This window comes from Vidua macroura, chromosome 14, assembly GCF_024509145.1.
Source record: "Vidua macroura isolate BioBank_ID:100142 chromosome 14, ASM2450914v1, whole genome shotgun sequence".
NCBI lineage: Eukaryota > Metazoa > Chordata > Aves > Passeriformes > Viduidae > Vidua > Vidua macroura.
The window spans coordinates 6,074,985-6,100,778 of record NC_071584.1 but is presented as its reverse complement, the minus strand read 5'-3'; the positions used below and the strand labels follow the sequence as shown (position 1 = coordinate 6,100,778).

The following is a 25,794-nucleotide window of genomic DNA, read 5'->3' as shown; positions in this document are numbered from 1 at the left end:
CTGTGCAGCCATGGGAGGTGGGAGTGGGAGCATCCGCTGGCATGGGAGCAATGCCAGGCTCTGGACCTTTTGTGGCCACTGAGAGGAGCCTGATCTGAGCAGTGCTGTCATTGCCTTGGATGTGTCCAAGGCCAGGTTGGACAGGGCTTGGAGCACCCTGGGATAGTGGAAGGTGTCCCTGCCTATGGCAGGGGTTGTATAAGATGAGCTTTATGGTCCCTTCCAAACCTCTGTGATTTTAGTTGGGCAGTGCAGAGGCAGCTGCCAGTGGAGTGGGAGGATGCTGTACCAACCCCACTGTCACTGTCCTGCTCCAAAACCCCTCCAGAGCAGATGGGGCTGGAATGACCCTGGTGGGAGCTGCCTGGAGGTTACCATGTCAAGCTGCTGCTTCCCCAGGAAGCTGCCCCAGCATTCCTGACTGACACGTCAATTCCATCATCCCCACAGTGGGTGCCTGGGCCAGGAGCTCAGTGCAGAGCAGTGTTTTGGCCAGCAACAGGGTGTGGAGGTTCCCACAGCTCCAGTGTGATTCTGCTGATGCTATCAACAGTGTTGAGGTTTAAAAAAATGAGTAGCTCCCTCAGGAGCTCCATGGCAGACTCCTGATGCCCTGGGCAATGTCCTGGTGACATCTGGCTTCCCTGTGCTGCTCCAAAACAAGTCAGAGGACACCCAGCAGGAATCCTGCCCGTGCTGGGACCTGGCAGCACATCCTCAGCCCCGAGGGCTTCACTGTGTGTCCTCAGCGTGGCAGCAGTCCCAGATGGCTGCTGCAGGGGCTCATCCCCCTGCCCTGATCAGGTGAGGCTGGTGAATGCTGGTGGCTTCCAGGAACTGGTTTTTCTGCTACTTTGGCATGCAGGGAGCATTTTTGAGTGGGTTTGACTTGGTGCCTGTGTGCCTGCACGTGGGTTTGTGGATGCACACATTATATGTGTTTGTGGTGCACAGGAGTATCAGGGCAGGGATTGGCCTCTGTTATTGGAAGTGATCATAGATTAACAGGGGCAATGAGAAGAGCCTTGAGTGAATCGTTGGAAGTATCACTCTCCAGTTTTGGCTGCCTTTCCATGAAGATAAATGCAGAAACCTGTCTGGGCTAAGGCAGAGCCAAAGGACACCCTCTGTGCCGTCGTGCCAGGCTGAGTCTCTTGCCCCTCAGAGCAGCTCTGAGGGATGGCAGCAGCCACCTACCACCCCTGCATTCCTGTCCCTAGCCTAGGGCTTTCCCCAGCTCCAGGGTTCTCCAGGTCCTCCCAGCCCACACCCACAGGTTCTTGCCACTGGAGGAGATCTGAGGCTTGCGTGGCCCAAACCCCTGGGGACTTGGACCCCCCTCAGGTCTGTGTGATGTGTGGAGCCTGTTCTTTGGCCACCTGCTTGGGGCTCAGAGCCTGCTCTGTTCCATCTCTCAGCTGGTTAAAGCCACAAGGCTGCCAGCATTTCTCAGAGTGAACCAGCTGCCAGACTGGTGGATGGGCTGGGGACCGGCTGTGGAGGGCAACTGTGGCCAGGCACAGGCAAGGTCGTGTTTGATGAGCACAGGGACCAGGAGGACACCACGTATTTAGTTCCTGAAATTGTCTTGAGCCTGCAACCTTGATGCCTTCTTCAAACAGAGAAATAAATCTATGTTTAGTTCAACTGCTTGTTTGGTATTTGGAGGAAAAAGAAAATCGAGTTGTTGCCCATTGTGCCCATAACTGAGCAAACATGAGCATTAGTACTTGCAGGTCAGTGCTTGCTCTCCTCTGGCTGGGTGGGAATGGATTTATTGTGTATCTGGTGAGTGGCAGGTAAAGGGGTGCAGGTGCTGAGCTGCTCTGTTGGTATCATGGGAAGGTTTGATCCTGTGGGTGCTTAACACTCAGCATGGGGGAGGTTCAGCCCCCGTCCCAGGGTGCCTGGGCACTTCCCTCTCTGGTCCCGCTGTCCCTAGGTGACCTGGGTGACCCTTCTCCCCACATAGTGACTCCTGCTCAAGGCCTCTTTGTTACTTTTTCTCACTTGTCTCCCCAGTTGTAGAGAAATCACCTATTTGTATTTCAGGACAGAAGGTGGAGGTTTGGGGAAATTACAGGCATTTTATAAAGCAATTAAAACCCAACCCCTATAATTGCTGTAATTTATATACACCTACAAAATTACCAGCTGGTGTGATCCAGGCTTCAAGCCCATTTTATTTGTTTCAACACATCAAACAGATGGAAGCATTCCATCTATGTTTTCCTGGGATGCAGAGGGATTGGCAGCGAGGGTCTGTGGGTGCACTGAGGGCAAGGGAGCAGTAAAGGGCTGTGGAACCATCACTGACACCAGTATAGCACGTCTGATTGCCTCAGCATTGCCACAGAGGATGTGTGATGAAGGGATTGGTGCTTGGGGACAGGGTTTGCGTGTGTTTGTGGATGGGAGGAGTGATACCATCCCCTAGAAAAATTGGATGCTGCAAATTGGGTGTGGGCACGTGTGCTTCAAAGCTGTACCTCAGACCCCCCGCCCTGCCCTCCATCACAGCCTGGAAGATTAAAGCAGATTGGTGCGAGTTCAAAGCTGCAACCTCAGTGCAGCCACGCTGGTGATGAGGGAGGCAATTAGCAAGTGAAATGTTTGTTGCTGTAGTGAAATGATGTTTATAATATCGGGCTATGAGGAGAGGGGGGCGGGAGCAGCTGGCTTTTCCATTATCCATACAGCCCCACTCTGCAAACCCTTCTGGCATAACCAAGGCTCTCTCAGTTTTATTCCATTTCTCCAGCCTGTTCCTGCATTCTGCCTTACTTGCCCTTGGCCAGCAATTTTCAGGGTTGCAGACAAGCTCAGGATATTTTAGGAGCCAGTGGTTTTTCAGGAATGAGTGCTCTGCCTGTGCTCCGTGCCTGTAATTCAAGTTCTCCTGGCTCAGTAGCCCCCAATTACCCATGTGTACGGAGAGGGGCCATGTTTATAGGCCTGCTGGAGTCAGATGAAGGCCTCAGACTGCAGTTCCTACCTGCAGATGAATGAACCACCTCAGGGACCCTCTTCCAGCCCTGGAGTTTAAAATATTAATAGGATATCATTTCCTGACAAGCGCTGCAACAGGTACCGAGTGCTTTGTTATAAAGCATTCCCGTTAGCAGAGCACACGTGGAGCTGGCAATGCTGTGTCTCTGAAATTGTTAACACCCAGAAACTGTGTTCCCCCCGTGGCCATGGATATCGATATCCCCTCAAGTGGGGTCTTCATTGGTGTTTCACTGGATCCCCTCCTTCTCCCAGAGCAGTGCAGCCTGTGGGCACCAAAGCAGGCCCAGGAATCCCTGTCCTCTCAGGTCATGATCTGCTAACAGAGATCTGCTGGCCACGATCCACTGGTTGTGACTTCCTGGTCAAGAGCTGCTGGCTGGGATCCACTGGCCATGATCCACTGCTCATGATCTTCTGGCCCAGATCCACTGGCTGTGATCTGCTGGCTGCAGTCCACTAGCCAAATCTGCCAGCTGAAATCTGCTCTGGTGAGCAAAAGGCAGCGTGGCTGGGGAATGAAAGCCAGCACAGTGCAGCTGAGCTCTCCTTGCCTGTGCCGTGGTAGCTCCAGCTGAAGTGGTTGGCAGAGAAGACATCCCTCTCCCATGGCTCATCAGGCTCTTGTTCATCTCCTTCACCCTGTGCAGAACAAAACTGATGATGAAAATAGCCAAAATTTGCTCTCCAGAGGAGTGGCAAAGGGCAGACACCCACGCTGTCCTCTCCAGCTAGTGACACCCCAGGGTCACCGCGGTGTTGGGCTCAGTGTCTCCCTCATGGCACAGTCCTCTGGCATGGGCAGGAGCTGCCGAGGACCCCCAGAGCCTTTGCCCAAAGTTATTCCAGTGTCCCTCCCTCAGGCAGTGTGCTTGGTGGCAGAGGGTCTCAGCTGCTGGCAGGGGACTGGGGACACTCCAGCTTTGCTGATCTCTGTATTTTTCCTCTTTCTCCCATTTCTGGACCTGCAGCAAACCCTGGAGACAAATCTCACCAACCTGGTTAAACGCAACAGCGAACTGGAAAACCAGATGGCCAAGCTGATACAGATCTGCCAGCAAGTGGAGGTGGGTGAGGGCCGGGGGCACTGGGGGAGGTGCCTGGGGCAGCTTCCAGCTCTAGGGACTCAATGCATGGATCATCCCAGAGTCCCTTCCTGGGGCTCCCATGGGAGCAGAGATGAGTGTGGGGTAGTCCCAAGCAGTGGGATGGTTCCCAGGGGTCTGAAGGAGTTGTCATGATTGGGAGCCACTGAGAAGAGACATGGGCTGCAGAGCTTGCTCCAGGCAGGAGGACCTGCCCACTGCTCTGTGCTGGGGGCAGCAGCTGCCTTTGGTGGAAGACTGAGTGAAACTGAGCGTGAAAACAGGGCTCAGCCAGGTGACACTGAGCCTGTAACAAGGCTCATCAACTGGATGACACTGAGCCTGCAAAGAGGCCTCAGCTGGGTGACACCGAGCATGCAGCAATTCCTTGAACCACCAGCTTCCCGCAGAACTAAACCCCAGGCTGCTGCCATGGATCCAGGGGGAGTTTGCCAGTGCCTGAGAGAACACAGCAGTTGTTTGCTTCACCCTCGCACCCCAGGCCTTGCAGGGAATGGAAGTCCTGTGCCTCCCCTGCACTTCCCCAAGCCAAGCAGCCAGCAGGATGCTGGAATGCTGTGGTGGGATGTGGAGATGTTGCCTCAGGATGCTGTGAGTAAGATGGAGGGATGCTGTGGTGGAATGCTGCAGCAGGATGCAGGGATGCTGCAGCGGGATGCAGGGATGCTGCAGCAGGACAAGGGATCCTCCTGTGCAGGGTGGAGCCGTTTGCCCACAGCAAAGCATCTATGATGCATTTGCCCAGGGAGCTGCATGTTGTCCTCCACCACCTGAATCTCAGAGCAGCCGGGGTTTGGGGCTGTGAAGGTGCTTCAAGCCCTGTGGTTTCCGCAGGCAGCATCAGCGCTTTGTTCTTCACTCCCTCAATAATGTCCTGATGCTCTGGCAAGAGGAAGTGAGTGCAGAAGCCCTTTTTGTGAGTGCCAGCAGGGCTGAGTGTGCCACCAGCAGCTGGCAGCCACTGTCACAATGTGCAGAGAAGGAGGAGGGGGCTGAGATGCTCTGAACTTCCAGCCAAAATAAGGAGCAGAAAAATCCCACTTGGCTCTGCAGCACTGCTGGCCTTCTGTGTCACTGGTGTTGTCCTGCTTCTCTCTGCCTGTGCATCACTCTGCAGTAGGAATGGCTTTGTTGGGAATGTCTCTCCTGGGCTTCCTCTTCCCCAGGGCTCAGTGGGCTTGGACTGAGTCTGGGAATACAGATAGCATGGAGGTTTGGCAGAGAGGGAAGGAGCCAGGATGCCCTTGCAGAGCTCTGGTGACAGTCACCAGCCCTTGCTGCTCTGATGGGCCATGCTTTGGCTCTGAGAACCCACCAGGGATGTGGCTGGATGTCCTTCCAAACCCATTCCTTTGAATCCAGCTCCAATGTCTTAATGACCTGACATAGGATAAATTGAAAGATATTTGGTATTTCTGTCTGATCCTCAGAGTCTGAGACCTCTAAGCTGTCATTTTTGACAGAGTTTGTGAGTTTTCAGCTTTGTCAGATGCTCTTCTTAAAATAACAGTTCAAATAACATTTCTCAGCTATGCTGAATGTACAGCCAGGCCCTCAGAGGCCCCTTCGCAGAGAGCACAGTAAACTGTGAAGCAGAAAATATCTGTGCTCTCCATCAATCTGATTCCAGGGAATTTTGCTTCTGAGATATTTGCAGACATGGCACACAGGCAAGCACATGCAATCCCCACATACTCTGCCCCTCAGAAACATTCAGTGTAAATCTCATGGCATGTCCAGAGAATGGTGCCACCACCACCTTGAGGGACAGAGAAGGGCACTGCAAGTGTCCTCAAGGCCCTGAACCTGGGCTGCCCCTCAGAGTGACTCTGGTGCATGGGGGGCCGTACTGAGAGAGGTCAAAATGGCCAAATCCTGCGGCAGTGATGGAAATGTGGGCCAAGGAGGGCAGATAACAACCCTGCAGAGAAGATGAGTTTGTAAAATAGGGATGGCACCAGCCCAATGTCCCATTGTGGGGAAGAGCAGAAGCTGCAGGTGCGCCATGGGACTGTGGCCTCTGTGTCACAGCAGCCTCAGTGTGAGCTCCTGGTGTCCCCAGGGCACAGCTGCTACACAGCCAAAAACCTGTTGAGGACTGTGGAGGTGGGATGGGGTCCTCTGCTCCATCCCCGAGCTGCCAGGGCACGTAGGAGGAGGCTTGCCTGTGTGTGAGTCAGGCTGTGGGCTGAGATGCTGAGATGCTGCTTCTCATCCCCACGAGGTGCAGGACAGGCTTTTCCCAGAGCTGGGTTTATTCTAGGACTGTTGTCCCTAGCACATTCCCCCCCAGCACTTAGGTGGGTGAAATATTTTTTCTCTCTCCTGTTACAACTAAAAGCTGCCCAGCTTTCCTGCAGCCATAGCACCTGCTGAGTGTTCACCCCCAAACCCAGCATTTACCTGGGAACTGCTTCATCCATACAGAGTGGTCTGGCTAGTGTCCAGGTGTATTTGAGCCAGGGCTTTGCCAGTGGAGCAGTCTTGGTCTGCAGTACCCCCTCCATGCTCTGCTGGCCCTTTGGGGGAACCCCGTTCCTGTTTTGGCAGAAGGCAACTGGGAAAGAGACTGTGGTGCCCTCTGCAACTTTACCTGCCTTCAACCCCCCAGAACTTCAACATGGTTGAGGGGAGATTTCTTGCCCTGGGTAGGTTTTCAGATTTAGGCTGTGGATGGCTACAGATTTACATTGTCCTGTAGCCATCCTGGGAGGGGAACACTCCAGGCCTGAGCTGGACCATTGGGAAGCAGCTGGTTGGAGGGATGGACCCAGGGCCAAGCTGAGGTGCCCCAACCTCCCCTCCTGTCCCTTGGCCCAACATTTCTTTCTTGCCCCTTGCTGTGCACAGCCTTCAGCCTCATATTCCCTCATCCTCATGTGTCCCAGAAGCTGAATGAGAGGGGGAGTCCAGGTTTGTGCTCCTGGGAAGTTGGAGTGACAGCCATCCCTGTGGGTGCACAGCTTTGAGGGACCAGGGTGCTTCCAGCTTTGCCACAGCAGCTCTGCCACAGCAGCTCTGTCACAGCAGCTCTGCCACAGCAGCACAGCAGCAGTGCCACAGCAGCTTGCTGCAGGCTCCAAACCCTGGAGCCATTCCCCAACCCCCGCCACATGCAGCAGATTGGGAAGATTTTCCACTGTTTTTCCTCAGTGGAGCTCTCTTTGCAGACCATCAGCTGTCTCCCACTCCAGTGTTGCATAATCTGCTGGCCAGGTTTAAAAAAAGATCCTGTAGCAAAAATGTGCTTCACTCAAGGCTGCCTTGTTTCAGAGGGATTTGGGAGTATAAAATGAGGAAAACTGATTTCTGTCCTGTAGTGTGCTTTAATAAAGTGCTAAGGCTTGATTCCTCTTCCATGAAGTGCATTCCCCCTTGTCCTGTCCTGTCCATCCTCCCATGGATACTGGTCTTCCCTGGAGGCAGAGGACTGGAACCTCTGCTTGTTGCCCCCACTGCACTCTGTGTGTGCACTACTGTGAGCACAGCCATGAGAGTGTGCTGTGTGTCCCTCCCTACATCTCTGGGTCGTATGTCCCTCCTAAAATCTGTGTATTGTGTGTCCCTCCCAACACCTGTGGGTTGTATGTCTCTCCTAAAATACGTGTATTGTGTGTCCCTCCCAACACCTGTGAGCTGTGTGTCTCTCCCAGCACCTCTGTGCTGTGTGTTCCTCCCAACACCTGTGTGCTGCTGTTCCTGGCCAGGTGAACACAGCCATGCACGAGGCCAAGCTGATGGAGGAGTGTGATGAGCTGATGGAGATCATCCGCCAGCGCAAGCAGGTCATCGCCGTCAAGATCAAGGAGACAAAGGTGAGGGGTCCCAGCTCCTGTGTCCCTGGTCACAGGTCTCCTTCTGTGCCACGGGGTGGCTGCTGCAGGGTCTGCCCCTCCTGTCTAGGAGCAGCCCTTGTGCAGCCAGTGACACCGGGACGTGCCAGCCTCGGGCAGAGGGGCTGCAGCAGCATGTGTTGCCTTGCCATGAAGGGTTTGCTTTGAGCGCACCGGTGCATCTCCTTGTCCAAACTGCAGGTGTCCCCTGGTGCTGCCCTCGTGCCACTCCATGTCCAGGTGTCCATCAGTGCTGCTGCCCCAGGGCTCCTCTGCCAAGGACAAAGCATGTGCTGGCTGGAGGAGGAACAGTGTGTTGGTTAGTGTGACAAGTTGGTGCAGAGGCTTGGATCACTCCAGACAGCTTCCTCAGGGCTCTTCACCACTGTGGTTCTAATAGAATAATGTGGAATTAATACTGAAGGGCCATAGTCCAGTGCTGCAGAGAGAGCAGAGGCTGCATGCTCTGCATTGCAGCACAGCTGAAGGGGGGCTGCTTCTCACCCTCATCTTTGTGGGAGTGTTTGGACCTTTCCTCCAGTGGCTCCAGATGTTTCCTGATGGTTTCTATGTGTAGCATCCCACCCCAAAGGGGAAGGGATCCAAGATTCATAGATGCTTATGACTGAAAGGAATGACAAATGGGTCAGGGTCCTGGGGGCACTGTCTGTGCTTCCTGGGGGGACCTTTTTATAGATAAGTTTTGCCTTTCCTGCGGAGTTCTCACTTTCTCTGCAAATCAGTCCTCATGCACAGTCCATTCTTCCAGACATTTCTGGAAATGAGTCAGAGGCTTCAGGGGTCTTTCATGGTCTTGATGCCCCTACAGTCCATGCCACTGCTTCATCTCACTCCTGTGCTGTGTTGTGTTTATCTCCAGGAGCTGCAGCAAGGATGTTTGTCCCAGGACGGTGCTGACCTACCTCCCTGGGGCCCCTTCTCCAGCTCCAACCCTCAGCTGGCTCTGCAGCTGTCCAGCTGTTGGTGTTTGAGACATCAGCTTCACCTTCTGGGCTCTTCACATCCAGCAGCAAGAGGGCTGGAGGGCTGTAGCTCTGAGGGTGCCCAGGGGAGCCTGCATGACCCCATTGCTGTTCTCACTGAGCTTGGGTGTGCACTGGGGTCCCGCCGCAGTACCCGTGGCCAAGCCCCAAATACAGATGCTGCCCAGGCAGTTTGGGAGCAGGTTCCACTGCGTGTGTAGGCAGAAGAGCCACCGGCACGGCTCCAGGACAGCCTGGCAGCAGTGGGAGCTTTGAAATCCTGCTTCTACCCCAAGCATTCCAGGGAACATATTTTATGTAACGGTGCCGTCTGCTGGTCCATCTGTCTGTCTGCTTGCTCTTCCCACCCTCTTCCTTGACTCTTCCAGGCTCTGCTGTCCAGTTCCAGCCATGCTTAGAAGGACCTGGAAGCTCCAAGATGTTGTTTTCCTACAATTGGCAGCTGGGTAGAGGCGAAGGGCACAGATTAGTGCCCAAACCCTCTGCAGAAGCAGTGGAGAAAGGAGTAACCTCTAGAGGCTGTGGCTGGTTTGAAGTGCTCCAGCTGAGGAGCAAGGAATTCTGCTTTCCTGCTGGATTGCCATTTGGTTTTCCATTTGTTCTGCCCTGCTTTGCCTGACAAATGGCCCAGTGGATGTATGGAGCCTGGGAGAAGGGAGGGGGAGAACATGCAGATTCCCTCATACCTTGGTCACCCAGCAGTCAGTTCAGTTCAGTTCAGCAGCTGTGAATGTGATATCTTCCATCAGCTCTGTAAATGCTTCTCCTGCTCCTGAGGTTCCCTTGCCCTGTGCTGAGTGACTGGCAGGAGTTTCATGGCAGCCTGCTCTCCTCGGGCTGGCATGGGGGGACACTGTATTTGCACAGGAGGAGTGGAGAGAGGATGTGTTGCTTTCCAGGGTCCATCACATATGGGACCCTCAGAGCAGGAGCAGGCTGTGCCCTGGGGCTTTCCTACCCCCAGCAAAATTAAACATGGAAAGTGCTTTGCTGTGCTCCCTCCCCAGAGCCATTGAGACATTCCTGTGCCCTTTCACTGCTCCTTGCTCGTCATGATCAGCTGCTGGCTCAGGATGGGGTTCCCTCTGTGCCACTCAAGCTTCTGAGCCCCGGTGTCTCCCTCTGCTCCTCCGACAGGTGATGAAGCTGCGGAAGCTGGCCCAGCAGGTTGCCAACTGCCGGCAGTGCCTGGAGCGCTCCACGGTCCTCATCAACCAGGCCGAGCACATCCTGAAGGAGAACGACCACGCACGGTTCCTGCAGACTGCCCGGAACGTGGCCGAAAGGTGCGCTGGGCTCGGGACTCTGCTGCTGGAGCTGGCCCCTGGTTGTAGGTCCCTGCCCAGAGATGACCCAAGTCCCCTCCAGTCACTTCGCTGAAGATCCCCAGCCATCCCTGCAGCCTCCCACTGTGCTGTCCTCAAATAAACCCCGGGTTCAGGTTCCCATCCCTCACAGGACAGGTGCTGCATGGTAGGTCCTAACAATTCTGTGGACGCAAACCCCCTTCCCTGGGGTAGGAAGGTGGTGGAAATGCCAGTCCAAAGGGAGTTCAGGGGCCAGTCAAAGCTGTAAACCCCAGGGATGGACCCCCCCCACTCTCAGAGAACCTGTCCCCAGGCTAGGCCACCTTCCTGGGTAGGGGCAGTGGTCTGTAGGTGCAAGCTGTTTTCCTGACAGCAGGTGAGGGGCACAGTGAGGCTGTCCCCATCCCTGTGCCTCCCTCATGCACCCTATTGCATACTGATGGTCCCTTCTTTCCTTCCAGGGTCGCCATGGCAACTGCATCCTCGCAAGTCCTGATACCAGATATCAATTTTAATGATGCCTTTGAAAACTTTGCTTTAGATTTTTCCAGAGAGAAGAAGCTGCTGGAGGGGCTGGATTATCTAACAGGTGAGTGCTCAGGTGTGCTCCACTCTGTATCTTCCCCTCAGTCCCCTGCCCTGTGCTCCACCAAGAGCTGGCAGACCTATTTTAGGACTTAACCAGTAACAAGTGCCAGGTCAGCTGTGGCAGAGCAGGGCCTGTGCTGTCCCCAGAACAGTGATGTGTCCCCATCCTCCTGTTTCACCCTGCTGTTCCTGGAGGACCCATGGAAAAGATCAGAAAGCTTAAAAGTTATGGTCTCCATGACCTGGTGGGGGAGGCTGATGTCCATAAGGATGCAAGAGGGATAAGGATTATATGAGGGTCCATAAGGATTACAGGGGAGGAATGAAGAATTAATTAATTATTATACTTCTAAGGCACTCTGTGCTTTAACATTTCCCTTTTCCTGCCCTTTTTCTGGGTCACTTGGTCCTAAATTATGAACCCTTCTGGGTAGGACCTCAGTGGGCCCCTCAGTGCTGCCCTGATGCCCAGCACAGACTGATCGCTGACCTTGGTGGTCTGGGAGCAGCAGCGGCTGCTGGATCAGCCTGTGCTGGAGCACCAGAGGGATGAGAGCTCCGGGGAGGCAAGGACATCCTCACTCACCCAAATCCGATTTTATCATCATGAAGCAGATCAGCTTTCAGTGAAAGATTAGCACAAGCATGTCCAGATCAGTTATGGGATAAAATACTTACTCCACAACGAGTGCAGGGAAATAAGTGGATTTGGAAGTGGGTTTCAGCCTGTTTCAGGGTGGGGGTGTCAGACTTGATGGAGCAGCAGTGAAAACCCTGTGCTCTGACCTCTGGATGCCTTGTTAAACTAAAAAGTTTAGTTCAGTGGGAAACACAATGACAGATTAAATAAGAGAGTTTTTGGTGTTGAGAGACTACTCCTGCCGCAAGCCCATCTCAGTCCTAATATGAGGAGAAAAGCCCTGGGTTTTTAAGGGGGGAAAGCCCAAACTGACCAGAGTCTGTGGTATGTGCCATCCCACAGCCCCGAACCCACCGTCAGTCCGTGAGGAGCTCTGCACAGCCTCCCATGACACCATCACTGTGCACTGGATCTCAGAGGACGAGTTCAGCGTCAGCTCCTACGAGCTCCAGTACACCATCTTCACTGGCCAGGCCAACTTCATCAGTAAGTCACCACACTCCCCTTCAGCAGGGAATCCCATGTTGTGGGCAGCCAGAGGTTGCCCACACAACCTCTGGCTGCTCCATCCCTGGAAGTGTCCATGGCCAGTTTGGAGCAACCTGGGATAGTGGAAGGTGTCCCTGCCCATGGCAGGGGGTGTCACTGGATGAGCTTTAAGGTCCCATCCAGCCCAAACCATTCTGGGATTTTGTAAGGAAAAGGTTCTCAGGTTCATCAGTGATTTTAAAGGCTGGGTATTTGTGGAGGAAACAGCAGCAAAGGATCTACCGAGAGCTAGTGGATCAGAGCAATGGATACCTCCCCGTGTTGTGGGGCCATCCCTGAGGTGCTCTGGTCTGCGCTTGGTGTCATCAGCCCCAGCTTGGTGAAGCATCAGGAACGTTGGAGGCTACTGTCCATCTCACAGCTCCCAAATCCATGGATACCTGGCATTGTACACAGGGCAGTGCTGGCTGCTCCATGGCTGATAACTAAGCTGGTTTATAAACCCTCTGGAACAGCTCTGAGGCATATTTCCAGGTAATTTTTCATGAAAATCACTGCCATACCAAGTTGGTTTTCCACACCACTACAGATTTGTCTCACAGGGATGGGATTTGATTTGAGGACTGAGGACAGAATCACTGATGGTCTGTGGCTTGTGAGAAAGTTTTATTCCTGGTTTTCCTAGCAACACTTGTCACTGTGAGGGTGGCTCAGAGCAGGTGTTTGGGCTGCTGTCAGTCTGTCCCACTAGCTGGAAGGACGTTGGCACCGGCAGCATGGTGTCACGGCCCCGGAAGGCTGGTCAGTGCACTCTGAAATGTGCAGGAAGCTGCCAGAGAAAGCTCCCTGTGACTTTCCAAGCTGGATCCCACCACCACAGCGCCGGCCCAGCCTTTGCCCTTGTTTTGGAAAACAAGATGATGCGTTTCCTTTCCATGGTGGCTGTCAGGTGCCAGTGCTGCCGCAGCCAGACCCGCCCTGTTTGGCTCTCCTCTCCTTCCCAGCTAGAGCACGTTGTCTCTAGCACTTTGTCCTCTGGAAGCCTGGAGAGCTCAGCCACCTCTCTGGCTCTGCTCTTGGATGGCCACCAGCTCCACATCGCCTGCACTTCCAGCTGTGGACAAGATGGGGACTTGCTGGTGTCACCACGTGGTTTTGGTCAGGAGGGATGTCTGAAGGTCCCTGTGCTGGCTCTGTGCAATCTGGACTGGCAGGTTGCTCAGGGCTTGCTCCTTGAGGAAGAAGGACTGTTCAGGGATGGAGCATCCAGTGCTTCCTCACCCTCAGCTATGAGGATTTTGCCCTCTTCCACTCAGGATTTCCCCTGCTGCAGTTTGTGCCCTTGCCCTGGGACGATGCCAGGGAAGGATCTGGCTCTCACCTTTTCCCACATGCCACTTTGGACACACATGGCTTGGAGTCCCATACACCGAGGGACTTGGGAATGAGTCACCTGCCCACCTCTGGGGTCTGGCACAGGCTTTGGGAAAGCGGGAGCTGTGGAGATCATGAGGGTGAGGAACAGTGAGGGCAGTGCTGGAGGGGAGCCTGGAGGGTCACATGTCAGAAGTGTCCTTCTTGGCCAGCCAGCAACCTCCAGGTTGCTCTTTGTAGGAGGAGTGAAGAAAACATCAGTTCAATCCCTGAGAAGAAAATTAATAACTTATTGTCCCTTGCAATAGCACAGTTTGGGTCATGGGACCGTGTGAGCCCTGGCTGAACTCATGTGAAGAGACACTGGAACACTGAGCAGGGGCTGGGAGCCTGACCAGGAGAGGAAATACCTTTCCAAGGTGTGCAGAGTTGGCTTGTGGAACCCATTCCTTTCACGCTTCCATCAAATCCAAGAGTTTGGCAAGAGGCAGACATTTTTGTGGATGATGAATGCTAGAATAAAAGGGATTTTTTTAAGCTTTGGCAAGGGTAGGGGCAAGGAGGTTAGTCTTCAAGGTCAAGCTCTTTGAGGTTGTTTTGCAAAAGAAACCTACTTGGAAGGTCAAGTCCTTCTCCTCTCTTAGCCACCTTGTTGTTCCTGATGGAGCATCCCCAGCTGGTCCTTCCTGCAGGAAGGTGACACTGACCAGGCCGGGCTGGAAGCTGTGCACTCCAACGAGAGCAGCTCTGTGTGCAGCTGCAATCACGATCACATCTGTTTTATTTTCTACTTCACATCACACTCCTCTGTGCCCCTTGGCCATTCCCATGTGTATCCCAAACTAAATTCAGGATGACAAGGACTGCAACCTGCCCTTGTCCTGCGGCTGAGCCAGCCACTGAAGATAAATGAATTGGAAGCCATTGCAAAAGAGGTGTGGAGCATTCCCAGCTCCCGCCTCCCAGCCCTGCACATGTTGAAACCCCCCCCTCCAGTCACCCCAAATTCACCATGCACTCCTCACCTCTCGCCAGATCTAGGAAGCCTCCAGCTAATTTTCCACGCTTCCTTATTCCTTTTGGCTCAAAGCCCTTCCCCTGTGCTGGGATAGCTGCCCTGGTTTCCCCTGAGCCCCAGAGCATCTTTGTCCCCCAGTTCAGCTACTCCGGTGCTCATGCCAGCTGCAGGTGATCCTCATCCCAGTCATGCAGATGGCAGGAACAGCCTGTGGCACCATGTAAGGCTTTTCCCCTTTCCTGGAGCACTGTGTCACCGCACCTGAGGTACAGCACTACATTTCCACACATGCCAGGCCCTGTAGGCTCAGACACTGCAAATCACTGCAGCAGTCAGCTTGGCACCTCCATGGTCTTGGCTTCTTCATTCCTTCCCCTTTCCAGAAAGAGTTCAGCCTGCTGAATGATTTCCAAGCGTTTGGATCCCTTCACTGGGAGCTCATTTTGTTTGAACTACTCTGCAAACCAGTCTATTCAGGGAGCCAAGCATCAGCCTCCCTTAGCCATGGATTATTACTTCCCACCCTGGAGCACTGGGGACGGGGCAGGAGCAAGATTCAGTTGCAAACACATCGATTTGGGTGCAAATGCATCCCTTTGTGCTGCTGGGGCCCTGGAGCAGGAGAGAGGCTGTCCTGCGGGAGCAGAGACATGGCAGAGAGTGATGGTGGGGTGGTGGTGGGAGGGTGGTGACCATCACCCCCTCCCAGGCACCAACAGCTTCCTCTGCCATCTGCGCTGGCTGGAAGCTGCTGCTGGCTGCATTTCCCTTTCTCTGCACCCTTTCCCCGTCACTTCCCATGGCAGCATCCCAAGATGCCAGCGCTGCAGCCCTGGTCCTGCCTTACCAACATTGCCTTTGTGTGATAATGGAAAAGATTCTGTGTTGCTGGGATTTATCATCTCCGGACATTTCCCTGCAGACACTCTGAACTCCCAGGCAGGTGGTAAATCCTTCCGAGGGACACATGAGCATGAGCATGAGCAGCACAGAGGCTTTGTATTCTCTCCTTCCCTGGGAATAAATCTCTGCCCCTCTCTTGCACTGCAGGTCTCTACAACTCCATGGACAGCTGGATGATCGTCCCCAACATCAAGCAGAACCACTACACAGTGCACGGGCTGCAGAGTGGCACCCGCTACATCTTCCTGGTGAAGGCCATCAACCAGGCGGGCAGCCGGAACAGTGAGCCTGCCCGCCTCAAGACCAACAGTAGGTGCCCAGGCACTCAGCTGGCCCTGGCAAGTGGGGGAGGAGAGTTTCCAGGGTACCAGGGTGCCTGGGGTATGGCTGAGTGCTCCCGGGGAGCGGCCAATGGCTGGCAGTGGGATGGAAACACTATGTTGTTAAATTACTGGAGTGCCCATCTCCCTTGGTGCCTCCGTTCCTTCCCTACCTCAGGGATGGTATCCTGATGCCCCATGTGGTGCCAGAGGCTCCCATCAGTGCTCTGTTCCTGTCAGCACCCATCCCTGGGCTCATCATGGTTCATTCTTCTGGTGGCTTTACATCCCTGGGCTTTTGGGGGCCGATGCAAGGAGTCACAGAGCAACTGTGTTCTTGTGTGTGCCTTAGCTTGCTCAGGGTTGTGGTTTGGAAAGCCGTAAGGTTGAAAATGGTGGTGTCTCCATGGTGGTGGATGGGGCTTTGCAGCCACACACAAAGCAGAAGTTTTTTCTTTCCAGTGCCCTGGGGATGCCAAGGAAGGTTAAATGTGTTTAGGGAAAGCTGAGCTCTGAGAGCAGTGGAGCTAGACCTGTCTGTCCTGGCGCAGAGACAGAGCTCCAGGGTTTGTGGCAGGAAACCTTTCTCCATTGAAAGACAGCAAAGACAGCAGAAGCAGTGGCACCCATGGCCTGAAGGGTGACACAGGAGGGACAGTGTGAGATGTTGGGGGAAGAATAAGTTGTCTCTCCAGGCTGCCTGCCCCGTGCCCGTGCCTTCCCAGTGCTTGCATGTCTCTTTGTGCTCCTGGTGAGCTGTCTCTCTCCCAACAGTTGCTTCTGCCTGAGCAAGGCTTTCATGATGATTTATCACCTCTACCTCCTCCTTTTCTTTGTGCGACATTAAACTGCATAAAACAACATTGAGGCAGGGGGCTGAGGGAGCTGCTGAAGAGCAAACTCCAACCCAATCTGCCTGTTCATTAAAAATTTATCCCTCCTGCAGCTTCTGTTTCTCGGTGCTTTCCCAGCTTGGGAAGGCGCTCGCTCTGGGAGTGAGGAATGGGCGGCTTGGGAAGCTGGGAGCAAGGATGGATGGCCGTGGTGGCAGCTCCCGTTGGACAGGGTCTGCTCTCTGTGATTTTAGCTGAGTGCCAGTCACCAGAGCTGCCAGCACATCTCTGAGGGCTGCTGCTTGGGGATAGACTGGGTTCGATCCGAGTCCAGTCAGGGGTTGAGCTCCCCTTGATCCAGGGATGTGTCTGCAGCAGCCTCTTGCATGTTTGAAACCTGGAGCAGCCCCACGTGAGACACTGCACAGGTTATGTGTGATTGTGGGTTTGCATGTGCTAAAGCCCCTTTCCACAAGGACCCATCCCTCACTTCCCACTCATGTGTTGGGCAGGAGAGGCATGTGGCATCGATGGGCACATCCCACTCTGCCACCAGTTTGGTGTTCCTCTGCCATCTGTGTTTGTGGAAACTTCTGAATTCCTGAAAGTTTGATTATTTGATATATTATATATGGTTATAATATATATTGATTTATTTCCTTCTGTGGCCAGCTTCGGGGGACAAGGGCTCCTTTGGGTGTCCAGCGGTGCTGCTGCCCTGTGCTGCAGCCCCAGCCTGCCCCCACTGTCTTTTCCTCCTGGTGGTATTTGGGACCAGGGTTTCTCCTTTTCCGGTGGACAATATCCAGAGGATATCACACCCATGCTTTCCCACTGCTGTAACCTTGGTGGAAGTGTCAGCAGCTCAACACAGAAACAGCATCTCACCATTAACATATTTCACAGCCCGTTCTGTTCCTGAAGGGATGTCTGGAGAGCTCTCTCCATCGCCAGAAGGTCAGTGTCAGGACACATCGATTTCCGCAGCATTAGCACTGTCAGTGCTGGCACTAAATCTGCGTTCCTGAGAAGAGAAGCTTGGGAGAACAGGTTTGGTTTAGTGACAGAGAGACCATCCTCTGCTGAGGCTGGGCCTGAGCAGGACTTATTTAGGAGCAAGTGTCCAAAAGTAGCTGAAAGTGCTGGAATGCAGGGACAGGCCCAGCTCTGGCCATAAATAAAGTGCAGGGAAATGTGTTTTACAGCCCTTGCCTTGGCCACTGCATCCTGGTCTTATTTTCCCTTACAAATCTGGCTTTTCCTGATTTCTGCATATTTTGGCAACACCTTAGTGTGCTACAGGATGGCTCCATCCGCATCCCATGTGAGATGTCAGGAGTGGGTTTGATGCTTGAGCAGTGGGCAGCAAGGTCAAAATTACTGACTGAATCATGTTAGTGCAGGTGTTTTTAAGGGCAGGATGACCCCTGCAGAAGCTTCCCAGCAGGGAATCTGTGAAAATTTAGATGGATTTATGGCTTTCCTATGACTTGATGACTCAGCAGTACAGTGCTGCATCTTTGTTTCTTTCTTTGCCGAAGGTGATGTCTTCAGGGAGGACAGGATGGTGCTGGCAGCCGTGCTCTGTGGGTGTCCTGTGCCCCACAGATGGCATCTTGGATGGCTGGTGGTCATAGGGACACTGCCACTGCAGGCAGAGAGGAGAGACAGAAAGCAGGAGGGGCTGAGTTTGTGTCCCTGTGTCCCTGCAGCTTTCTTTCCTCTCTGGGCAGAACATGGTGGGTGCCTGCAGCATCCTTGGGTGCCGAGTTCATATCCATCCCTCCTTTCTCTCCACACATTTTCAGCCAAACGCAGTCACCAGCTGTCCGCCCTCTCCGCCCTGCCCCGTCCCTGTCCTCCTGCAGCCAGGGGAGTGGGGCACAGAGGAGCTGCTGTGCTGCAGGGCGCACCCCTGCACTGACCCCCGGTGGGCTGGGCTGCTGTCCCAGATTTGGCTGAGTGTTGGATGTCGTCTCCTGCTCCTGGGGATCTCGTTCCAGTTATTTCCATAGCTGTTATGTAAAGGAGCAGGCAGCCTGTCCTCACTGTCCCTCTGGGTGGGTGACAGGAGCGTCCCAAGCCGTCCCAAGCCCCTGCTCACTGTGATGGGTACAGGAGCCATGTGAGGTCCAGGGGAGCAGGGTGGGTGTCTGGGGTCCTGCAGGGTGGGGATGCAGCTCCAGCACACGCCTCCCTCTGCCTGGCTCCATCCCTGCATTCCACTGACCTTGACCGTGTTCCTGGCTGCCTCCCCTTTGCTCCCTCACACCCAGTGCCAGACAGGATTTCTTCTGCTCTGCTCACTCTGGCTCTGCTGGGAAGGGAGGGCTGATCCAGCTGATAAATGCTCCAGGGGTGCAGCCAGCCGTGTCCAGCCCTGAAGGCAGCTGCTTCCCCACAGCTCCCGATCCTCATGCAGGGATGATCAGCAAAAGGCTGTCAGGAATATCCCAGCAAGCTGAATTTGTGGGATAAAGGTAATCTGAGTGACCAGCCCAGGAGCTACATATTAATGATGAGAGGAAACATTAATGATGAGAGGAATCATCAGTGATGAAAGGAATCATTGTAAGCCTTGGCTCTCTGCAGGGCAGGGCTGGAGAACAGTGACTGGGAGGCACAGAGGCTGCTGATGGTGGGGGAGCAGGGAGTGAAGGCTGCAGGCAGAGCCCCCCTTCCTCTGGCAGCTCCCATGCTGGGGGGTTGAGGTTGGGACCATTATGACCTCTGTGAAGTCTATATTTTTTCCCAGTGCCAGAGTGATATTTTGGGAAGGGTAGCAGGTGCCTGGCTGTGCTCTCTGAAATACTCTCTGAGCCTGCCCATCGCACTCACTGCTTGTGCATGCAGCTCAAGCACTTGCTCCAGGACATGGCAGCACGAACAGTGATAAGAGCTGGGCTGCACTTCTTCACACTGACCTTAATAAGGGGTTGCCTTCAGAAAGAGAGCTGTGAGTGTCTCTCTCCTGATGGAGCCAAGTATTTTTATACCTCACTTCCTCAGAACTTGTCTCTTTGCATTACTGCCAGGAAAAGATATGGCAGAAAGATCAGAGCAGCCAGAAGAAGGAGGGGGCAGGTCACTCCCAATTTGCAGCTTTACATTCAGGTTCCTCAACTCAATTATTCAGCAAATTGGGCTCCAAGGAAAACCAGCACGAGCTACCATCGGGTTACAGAGCACAGCACAGATGAGCTCCGCTCTGCAGCTGCAATGGTCGATGATATTGCAGCTCTTTGCAGACGTTCCCAGCTGTCCTGGGGTTCTCCTTGTGTTTCCTGGCTTTCCAGGGTTTCCTGGCCATTCTGGGGGTCCCCAGCCCAGGTTCAGGACCCAATTGCCATGGTGGTGTCATTGTTTCTTCTTGCTGGGACCCTGTCTCTGTAGCCAAAAATGGGAGTGTAAAGGAGGACACAGCTAGTCATACCCCATGCTGGGTACCAAAACATGAGGGTGAAGGCATTGGCAGGACTTGGGGTGTTCTCTGCAGCTGTCATTTGCTTTGTCCTGAAGCAGGTGAATCCCCATGGAAGTGCTCTCCAGTGCCTGTGTGCACTTTACTGCATCTCATGTGAAAACACAGCAGTAAAACCCACCTGAATTCAGTTTGCTTCTTTGTAGCATCTTGGGGTTTTGTTTGCAAATCTAGGGATAGTCTGGGACTTTCAGAGGGAAATCATGAACAAAAAAGGAGGTTGGTTGAAGCTCTGGGACATCACCCAGATCTGGTCTGGTTTTGGGGAAAACGCCCAAGCAAATCACCATTAAATATGCAAAGCTGAGAACACGGGATGTGAAGAAGCCCCATTAGAAGAAATGATGCTAATTTGTGTCATTAGCATCATTCCTGCACCATGATGCTAACAACACAAATCCTAATCCATGTGTCTCCTCCCCACAGGTCAGCCATTCAAGCTGGACCCCAAGATGGCTCACAAGAAGCTGAAGATCTCCAATGACGGGCTGCAGATGGAGAAGGACGAGAGCTCCTTGAAGAAGAGCCACACACCGGAGAGGTTCAGCGGGACAGGCTGCTACGGCGCGGCTGGCAACGTCTTCATCGACAGCGGCTGCCACTACTGGGAGGTGGTGGTGGGATCCTCCACCTGGTAAGGCACCACCTGTGTGAGGGGGGATGCTTTTCCAGTCCGGCCTCTGCCAGAGATGCCCACCCTGTGCCCTTTTACAGCAGGTGGGCTCTGAAAGCACGGGGTGCTGTAGCCATCAGGGCTGGGCTTGGTGCTGTGCTGAGGCTGGAGGGTGCTGAGCACAGCTTCTCCTCTTCTGCAGGTATGCCATCGGCGTGGCTTACAAGTCAGCCCCCAAAAACGAGTGGATTGGGAAGAACTCCTCTTCTTGGGTCTTCTCCCGCTGCAACAACAACTTCGTGGTGCGGCACAACAACAAGGAGATGCTGGTGGAGGTGCACCCGCAGATGAAGCGCCTCGGTGTCCTCCTGGACTACGACAACAACGCGCTCTCCTTCTATGACCCGGCCAACTCCCTCCACCTCCACACCTTCGAAGTCTCCTTCATCCTGCCAGTGTGTCCCACCTTCACCATCTGGAACAAATCCCTGATGATCCTCTCGGGGCTGCCTGCCCCAGATTTCATCGATTACCCTGAGCAGCAGGAGTGTAACTGCCGGCCCCAGGAGTCCCCGTACGTGTCAGGAATGAAAGCCTGTCACTAGGCTGCCCAGGTCTGCCCATGCCCCGTGGCAGCACTGGCCATGCCGGTGGGTGCAGGTGGCCAGCGCTGCCCACTGGCAGCCATGCCAGAGAGCCACTGTGATGCCCGAGCAGTCAAGCACCATCCACACCCAGCTCCATCTTACTTTAATGAAAAAAGTGGAAGAACCTCGAACCACAGCTGGAAATCAACTGCTGTTGGTGAGCTCCAGGGTGCGCAGGAGTGGCTGGAGCAGCTCTGGCGGTTGCTCCCATCTCTCCCCAACAAGATTGTCACCCGGATGGTTCTGTCTTCCCTTGTGGAGCTGGAGAGGCCAGGGCGGGTTTCAGGGTGACCTGAGGTGCCATGGTGGTCAGGGAATGCCTCGTGTGTACCATGAGGTGCAGGTTGGGACAGGAGAGATGGGCTCTGGAGCCCACTGGCAGCTGGTGTAGGGACCCAGAGCACTGAGCAGCACTTTCCAGGGAGGACACATTCCATGTGTCTGGGGTAGCTTCCCTGGTGGGGTGGATACGGCTTGGAGCCCTCGGGCTCGGTGACACTGGCAGTGGTGGTGTAGTGGATGGTGGTCCTGTGGAGGAGGGTGCTGGTCTGTGGGAGTGCAGAGGGCACTGAGGGTGTTCCCGGTGGCCGTCCGTGCTGCAGATGGCATGCTCCTGATAATTTTCGGGGTCCTGCAGTGTAGAGCCACAGACCCCCAGCCCACCATCTCCTTCTTTGAGAGCTTCCCAGTAACCGGGGAGGCCTGCATCCTTGAGAAGCTTTGGCTCCTGGCACAGAGGTTTGGCAGCTGCTCCTTCCCAACCAGGGTCTGGCCAGTAGTGCCCTGCTCCACATAGGTCTCCATTAGTGTCCTGTCTGGTGTCCCAGCAGCAGAAACTCATCTTCCTACTCTGAGCCCACAGTAGAGTCCTGCTCAAAGACTACCTCTATGCTCTATGACCCAAAATCTCAATTTATGGCACTGAATCTTGACTTCTGGTTTGTTCTCCACCCTGCCAGGGGATTGGACTGGGTGCTGGATCCCTTCCAGCCCAAACTATTCCATGATTCTGTGGTGGTGTGAGTGTGGAGCCATCCTGTTTACTCCGTGGCAGAGGACTGAGTGTCCCAGAGGCTTAGAGACCCTGGCTACTGGGAACTCTTTGGCTGTCTCCAGTATTCCCAGTAACCACAAGCATCAAGTCCCCTGGCCAAGCTCCAGTCTCCAGAATTTTTAAGAGGCCAGGAGGAGCTGGGCTGGCACACAATCCCTGTTGCCACCATGGGGGTCTGTGGCACAGTTTGGGGCCAGTGGGCATGTGAGTGGCTGGGACATTGTGGGGGCAAGAATTTCAGGCATTATGGTAGCCCAAGGCAGCTGGTGCTTGGCCTTTGCTCTGTGACATTTGAAACCCCTTCTCCTCCTCTAGATGTGGTGCCTCAGTGGGACTGGAGACCACTGAGCTGAGACCACCCAGCTCTGCCAGCCTCTCCCCGTGGAGCTTGCTGAGAGGGAACTATCCCTGCTTGTTGAACCTGATTTCCTTCTAAAACAGGGTAACCCACCTGATTGATCCAGGGAAACCATGAGATGGAATCTTTTTGGACTTTAGCAGGCTTTAGCAGTCTCTCACAGGATCCTTCTGGACTAAATGTCCAGCCCACAGCTGGACAAACACATCACGGGGTGGCTGAGCAGCTGGCTCGTAGGTCAGGCACAAAGGGTGACATCAGGCTGGCACTAGTCACTTGTGGGGTTTTGAAGGGCTCCATCCTCAGCCCTGTGCTCTTCAACATCTTCATTAACAACCTGGATGCAGGACTGGAAGGGACACTAAGTCAGTCTGCTGGCTGCACTAAGCTGGGAGGAGCTGTCAACTCTCTCAAGGGCAGAGTGGCCCTGCAGAGTGACCCAGACAAATTAGACAGATGGGGAATCACCAACCATGTGAAGTTTAACAAGGGAAGGTGGTAGATTCTTTGGCTGGGATGGGAAACCCTGATTGTGTGTATGAACTGGGGAATAAGAGGCTGCAGAGCAGCTGGGGAAGGGCCCTGGGGTACCTGGTCCATGGCCAGTTGGATCTCAGTCAGCCAGGAGGGAAATCCCTGTTCTGGGGGCATCAGGCCAGCTGGGCCAGGGAGGGGATTGTCATGCTCTGCTCTGGGCTGAGGCAGTCTCACCTTGAGGCCTGAGGGCAGTTTTGCACACCACAATATTACAAAGGCATGAAGCTATTAGAGAATGAACAAAGAAGGGCTGTGAGGATGGAGAAGGGTCTGGAGGGGTCTTGTGAGGAGTGGCTGAGGTCACTTGGTTTGTTCAGCTGGAGAAGAAGAGAGGGGAGGCCTCTTTGTCATCTTCAACTCCTCCCAAGGGGGAGTGGAAGGGCAGGTACCCATCTCTTCATTCTTGTGACCAGTGACAGGACTGAAGGAAATGGCTGGAGCTGAGTCGAGGGAGGGTTAGGTTGGATGACAGGAAAAGGTTTTTCTCTCAGGGGGTGATCTGGCACTGCTCAGGCTCCCCAGGAAATGGTCATGGCCCTAAGGCATTCAGAGGTCAAGGGGCATTTGAACAGTGCTCCCAAACACGGGGTGGGATTGTTGGGGTGTCCTGTGCAGGGCCAGGAGTTCAGCTCAATGATTCTGATGGGCCCCTTCCAACTCAGCCTAGCCTGTGATTCCAAAGCCCAGGCTCTGGGAGTGAGTGGCTTGCTTGGACAGGGCTCTTGGGGCTCACCCCATGGAGGCTGTGCCAGAGACAGGTTGAATTCATCTGGAGCCAGTTCAGAATTCATCTGGTGCCCCCTCCCAGTGACCTGGCCAAGGGGATGTATGTTGGTGAGTCTGGTGGTGACAGTTTTGCCCAGGAGGAGTGTTCTCAGCATGCCATCTCTCTGTGTGTCTGGGCTGTGGTTTTTGGAAAAGGGAGGTGGGCAGCACTTCGGGGAAGGATCTGCTGCCGGCCCTACCAAGCTGAGAGGAGTTTCCCTCTGATCCAGGCTGCTTCCCATGGTGCCTGGCAGGGCATAGGGGATACACCCCTTCTTCTGCCTCCTCCTGAGCAGAGGAGCAGCTCCATTTGCTCCTCCCAGCCTGGCAGGTAGGAGCTCAGGGAGGGTGCAGCAGGGCACGCCTGCCATCTCCACAGCCTGGCTCATGGCCCCATTTCACTTTGGGAGGTTACATCACCCTTTTAAGTTGGATGTTTTTCATGGGAAGGTCTCATGGAAATCCGTGCCAGTCCCATGGGGCTGCTGATCCTGTGTCACCCCAGAGGGATCCAGGTGCTGGAGGGGGATGTTGGCCCTGGCAATGCCGAGGATGGCGCTGGCACTGCTGGGATGGGCTCAGGGAGCATTCAGCATCCTCAGCTCACAGACCATGGGCCCTTAACGTGACATTTGCATCTGATGAAATTGCACTAACTGTGGGACCCCTGGCCCCCACACATGTCTCATACCCAGTCAGACGGGGGCTGGGGGAGCTCCACACCCCAAGCAGGGGCTGGGGGCCTTTCCCAGTCACCCACATTTTCCTCCTGTGGTACTGAAAGCAGAGGCCACCCAATTGTCACCATGATTTGGGGAGCAGCAGCCCCATCCCTGAGCCCTACTTAAGACATGGAGGGGGGCTCAGAGAGCTGCTGCTCCTGGTGACACCAGTGTTCAAGTTCGGGATGTGTGGACTCCTGGCTCCCCTCAGCCTCCCCTTCCACATGTAACATTCCTGCTTCCATTTTACTTGGGGGGAGGGCTGTTCTTCCTGTTGTATTTTTCCCTTTTTGTTGGTTTTTTTGCAACTTCTTTGTTAACATGTGTATATATATATACATATATATATATATATATATATAATATAATATAATATAATATAATATAATATATATACGTTACTGGGTATGTCTGTGTGTGAGGGAGCCCGTAAGGTGAGGACAGCCCTGGGATTTTCTTGCTGGCCATCACAGCGTTCCCCAAACCTGGCAAAACATGGCTGTGCATCCACAAGAGCAGAGGGGATTTGTGGTACCACCCAGCAGCAGCTTTCCTTGTGCTGGGCTCAGCCCAGCCTGGAGAGCCTGTGGGGTGGCCAGGCACAGGGGGTGCTAAAGCTCCATCCAAAACCATCTGTACACATAAATATCGAGCAGCCTGCTGCCAGCCCCTGGGTGATGTCCCATTATCCAGGACACTGGGTATGCCAGCCTGCCCTTTCCCCAGTCCTGGGTGGCCACAGGGATTCTGGACATCTCTGAGTGCCAGCCATGTCCTGGTGCTCTCGCCCCACCACTGCCTTGGAGCGGGTGGGATGGAGCTGGTGGTGGGGCTGAGCACTGGCCATGGCAGCCCCCTGCACAGAGCCCCTGTTGTGCACAGGGATTAGCAGGGAGCAGCTCAGGGGCTCCCCTTTCCCAGCCCCAGCCCTGGGGGCACATCCCTGGGGTCTCCCACGGGCCCCACGAGGCAGGACTGGGCCCAGGGAGTGGGCACAGCCCTTGCAGGAATGGTGCCACTGGGCAGAAGCTGCTGGAAAAGGGGCATTGGGAGGAGCCTCAGGTGGGGGAGCACAGGCACACAAACCTGTAGAAGACAGCCCATTTTTGGAGCACAAGTGCCTAAAATATTTATTAAGTGGAAAACATATGGTGCAAACCAACACTGTGGAATTAAATATTTTTTGCTTTATG

At 54.3% G+C, this 25,794-nt stretch overlaps 1 protein-coding gene across 3 annotated transcripts in view; it reads left to right on the top strand.

Moving 5' to 3' along the window:
* Positions 1-25,794, top strand: part of MID2 (midline 2) — a 67,566-nt gene that overhangs the window by 39,273 nt on the left and 2,499 nt on the right. For 2 of the 3 annotated variants that reach the window (XM_053990168.1, XM_053990169.1), the window contains exons 3-10: positions 3,981-4,076; positions 7,823-7,930; positions 10,090-10,238; positions 10,721-10,848; positions 11,830-11,973; positions 15,419-15,580; positions 20,332-20,539; positions 20,721-21,092. In XM_053990168.1, the coding sequence (XP_053846143.1) occupies positions 3,981-4,076; positions 7,823-7,930; positions 10,090-10,238; positions 10,721-10,848; positions 11,830-11,973; positions 15,419-15,580; positions 20,332-20,539; positions 20,721-21,092 (1,367 nt within the window). Of the gene's footprint in view, positions 1-3,980; positions 4,077-7,822; positions 7,931-10,089; positions 10,239-10,720; positions 10,849-11,829; positions 11,974-15,418; positions 15,581-20,331; positions 20,540-20,720; positions 25,793-25,794 lie in introns of those variants that run through there. The other variant, XM_053990171.1, reaches the window with a different exon arrangement.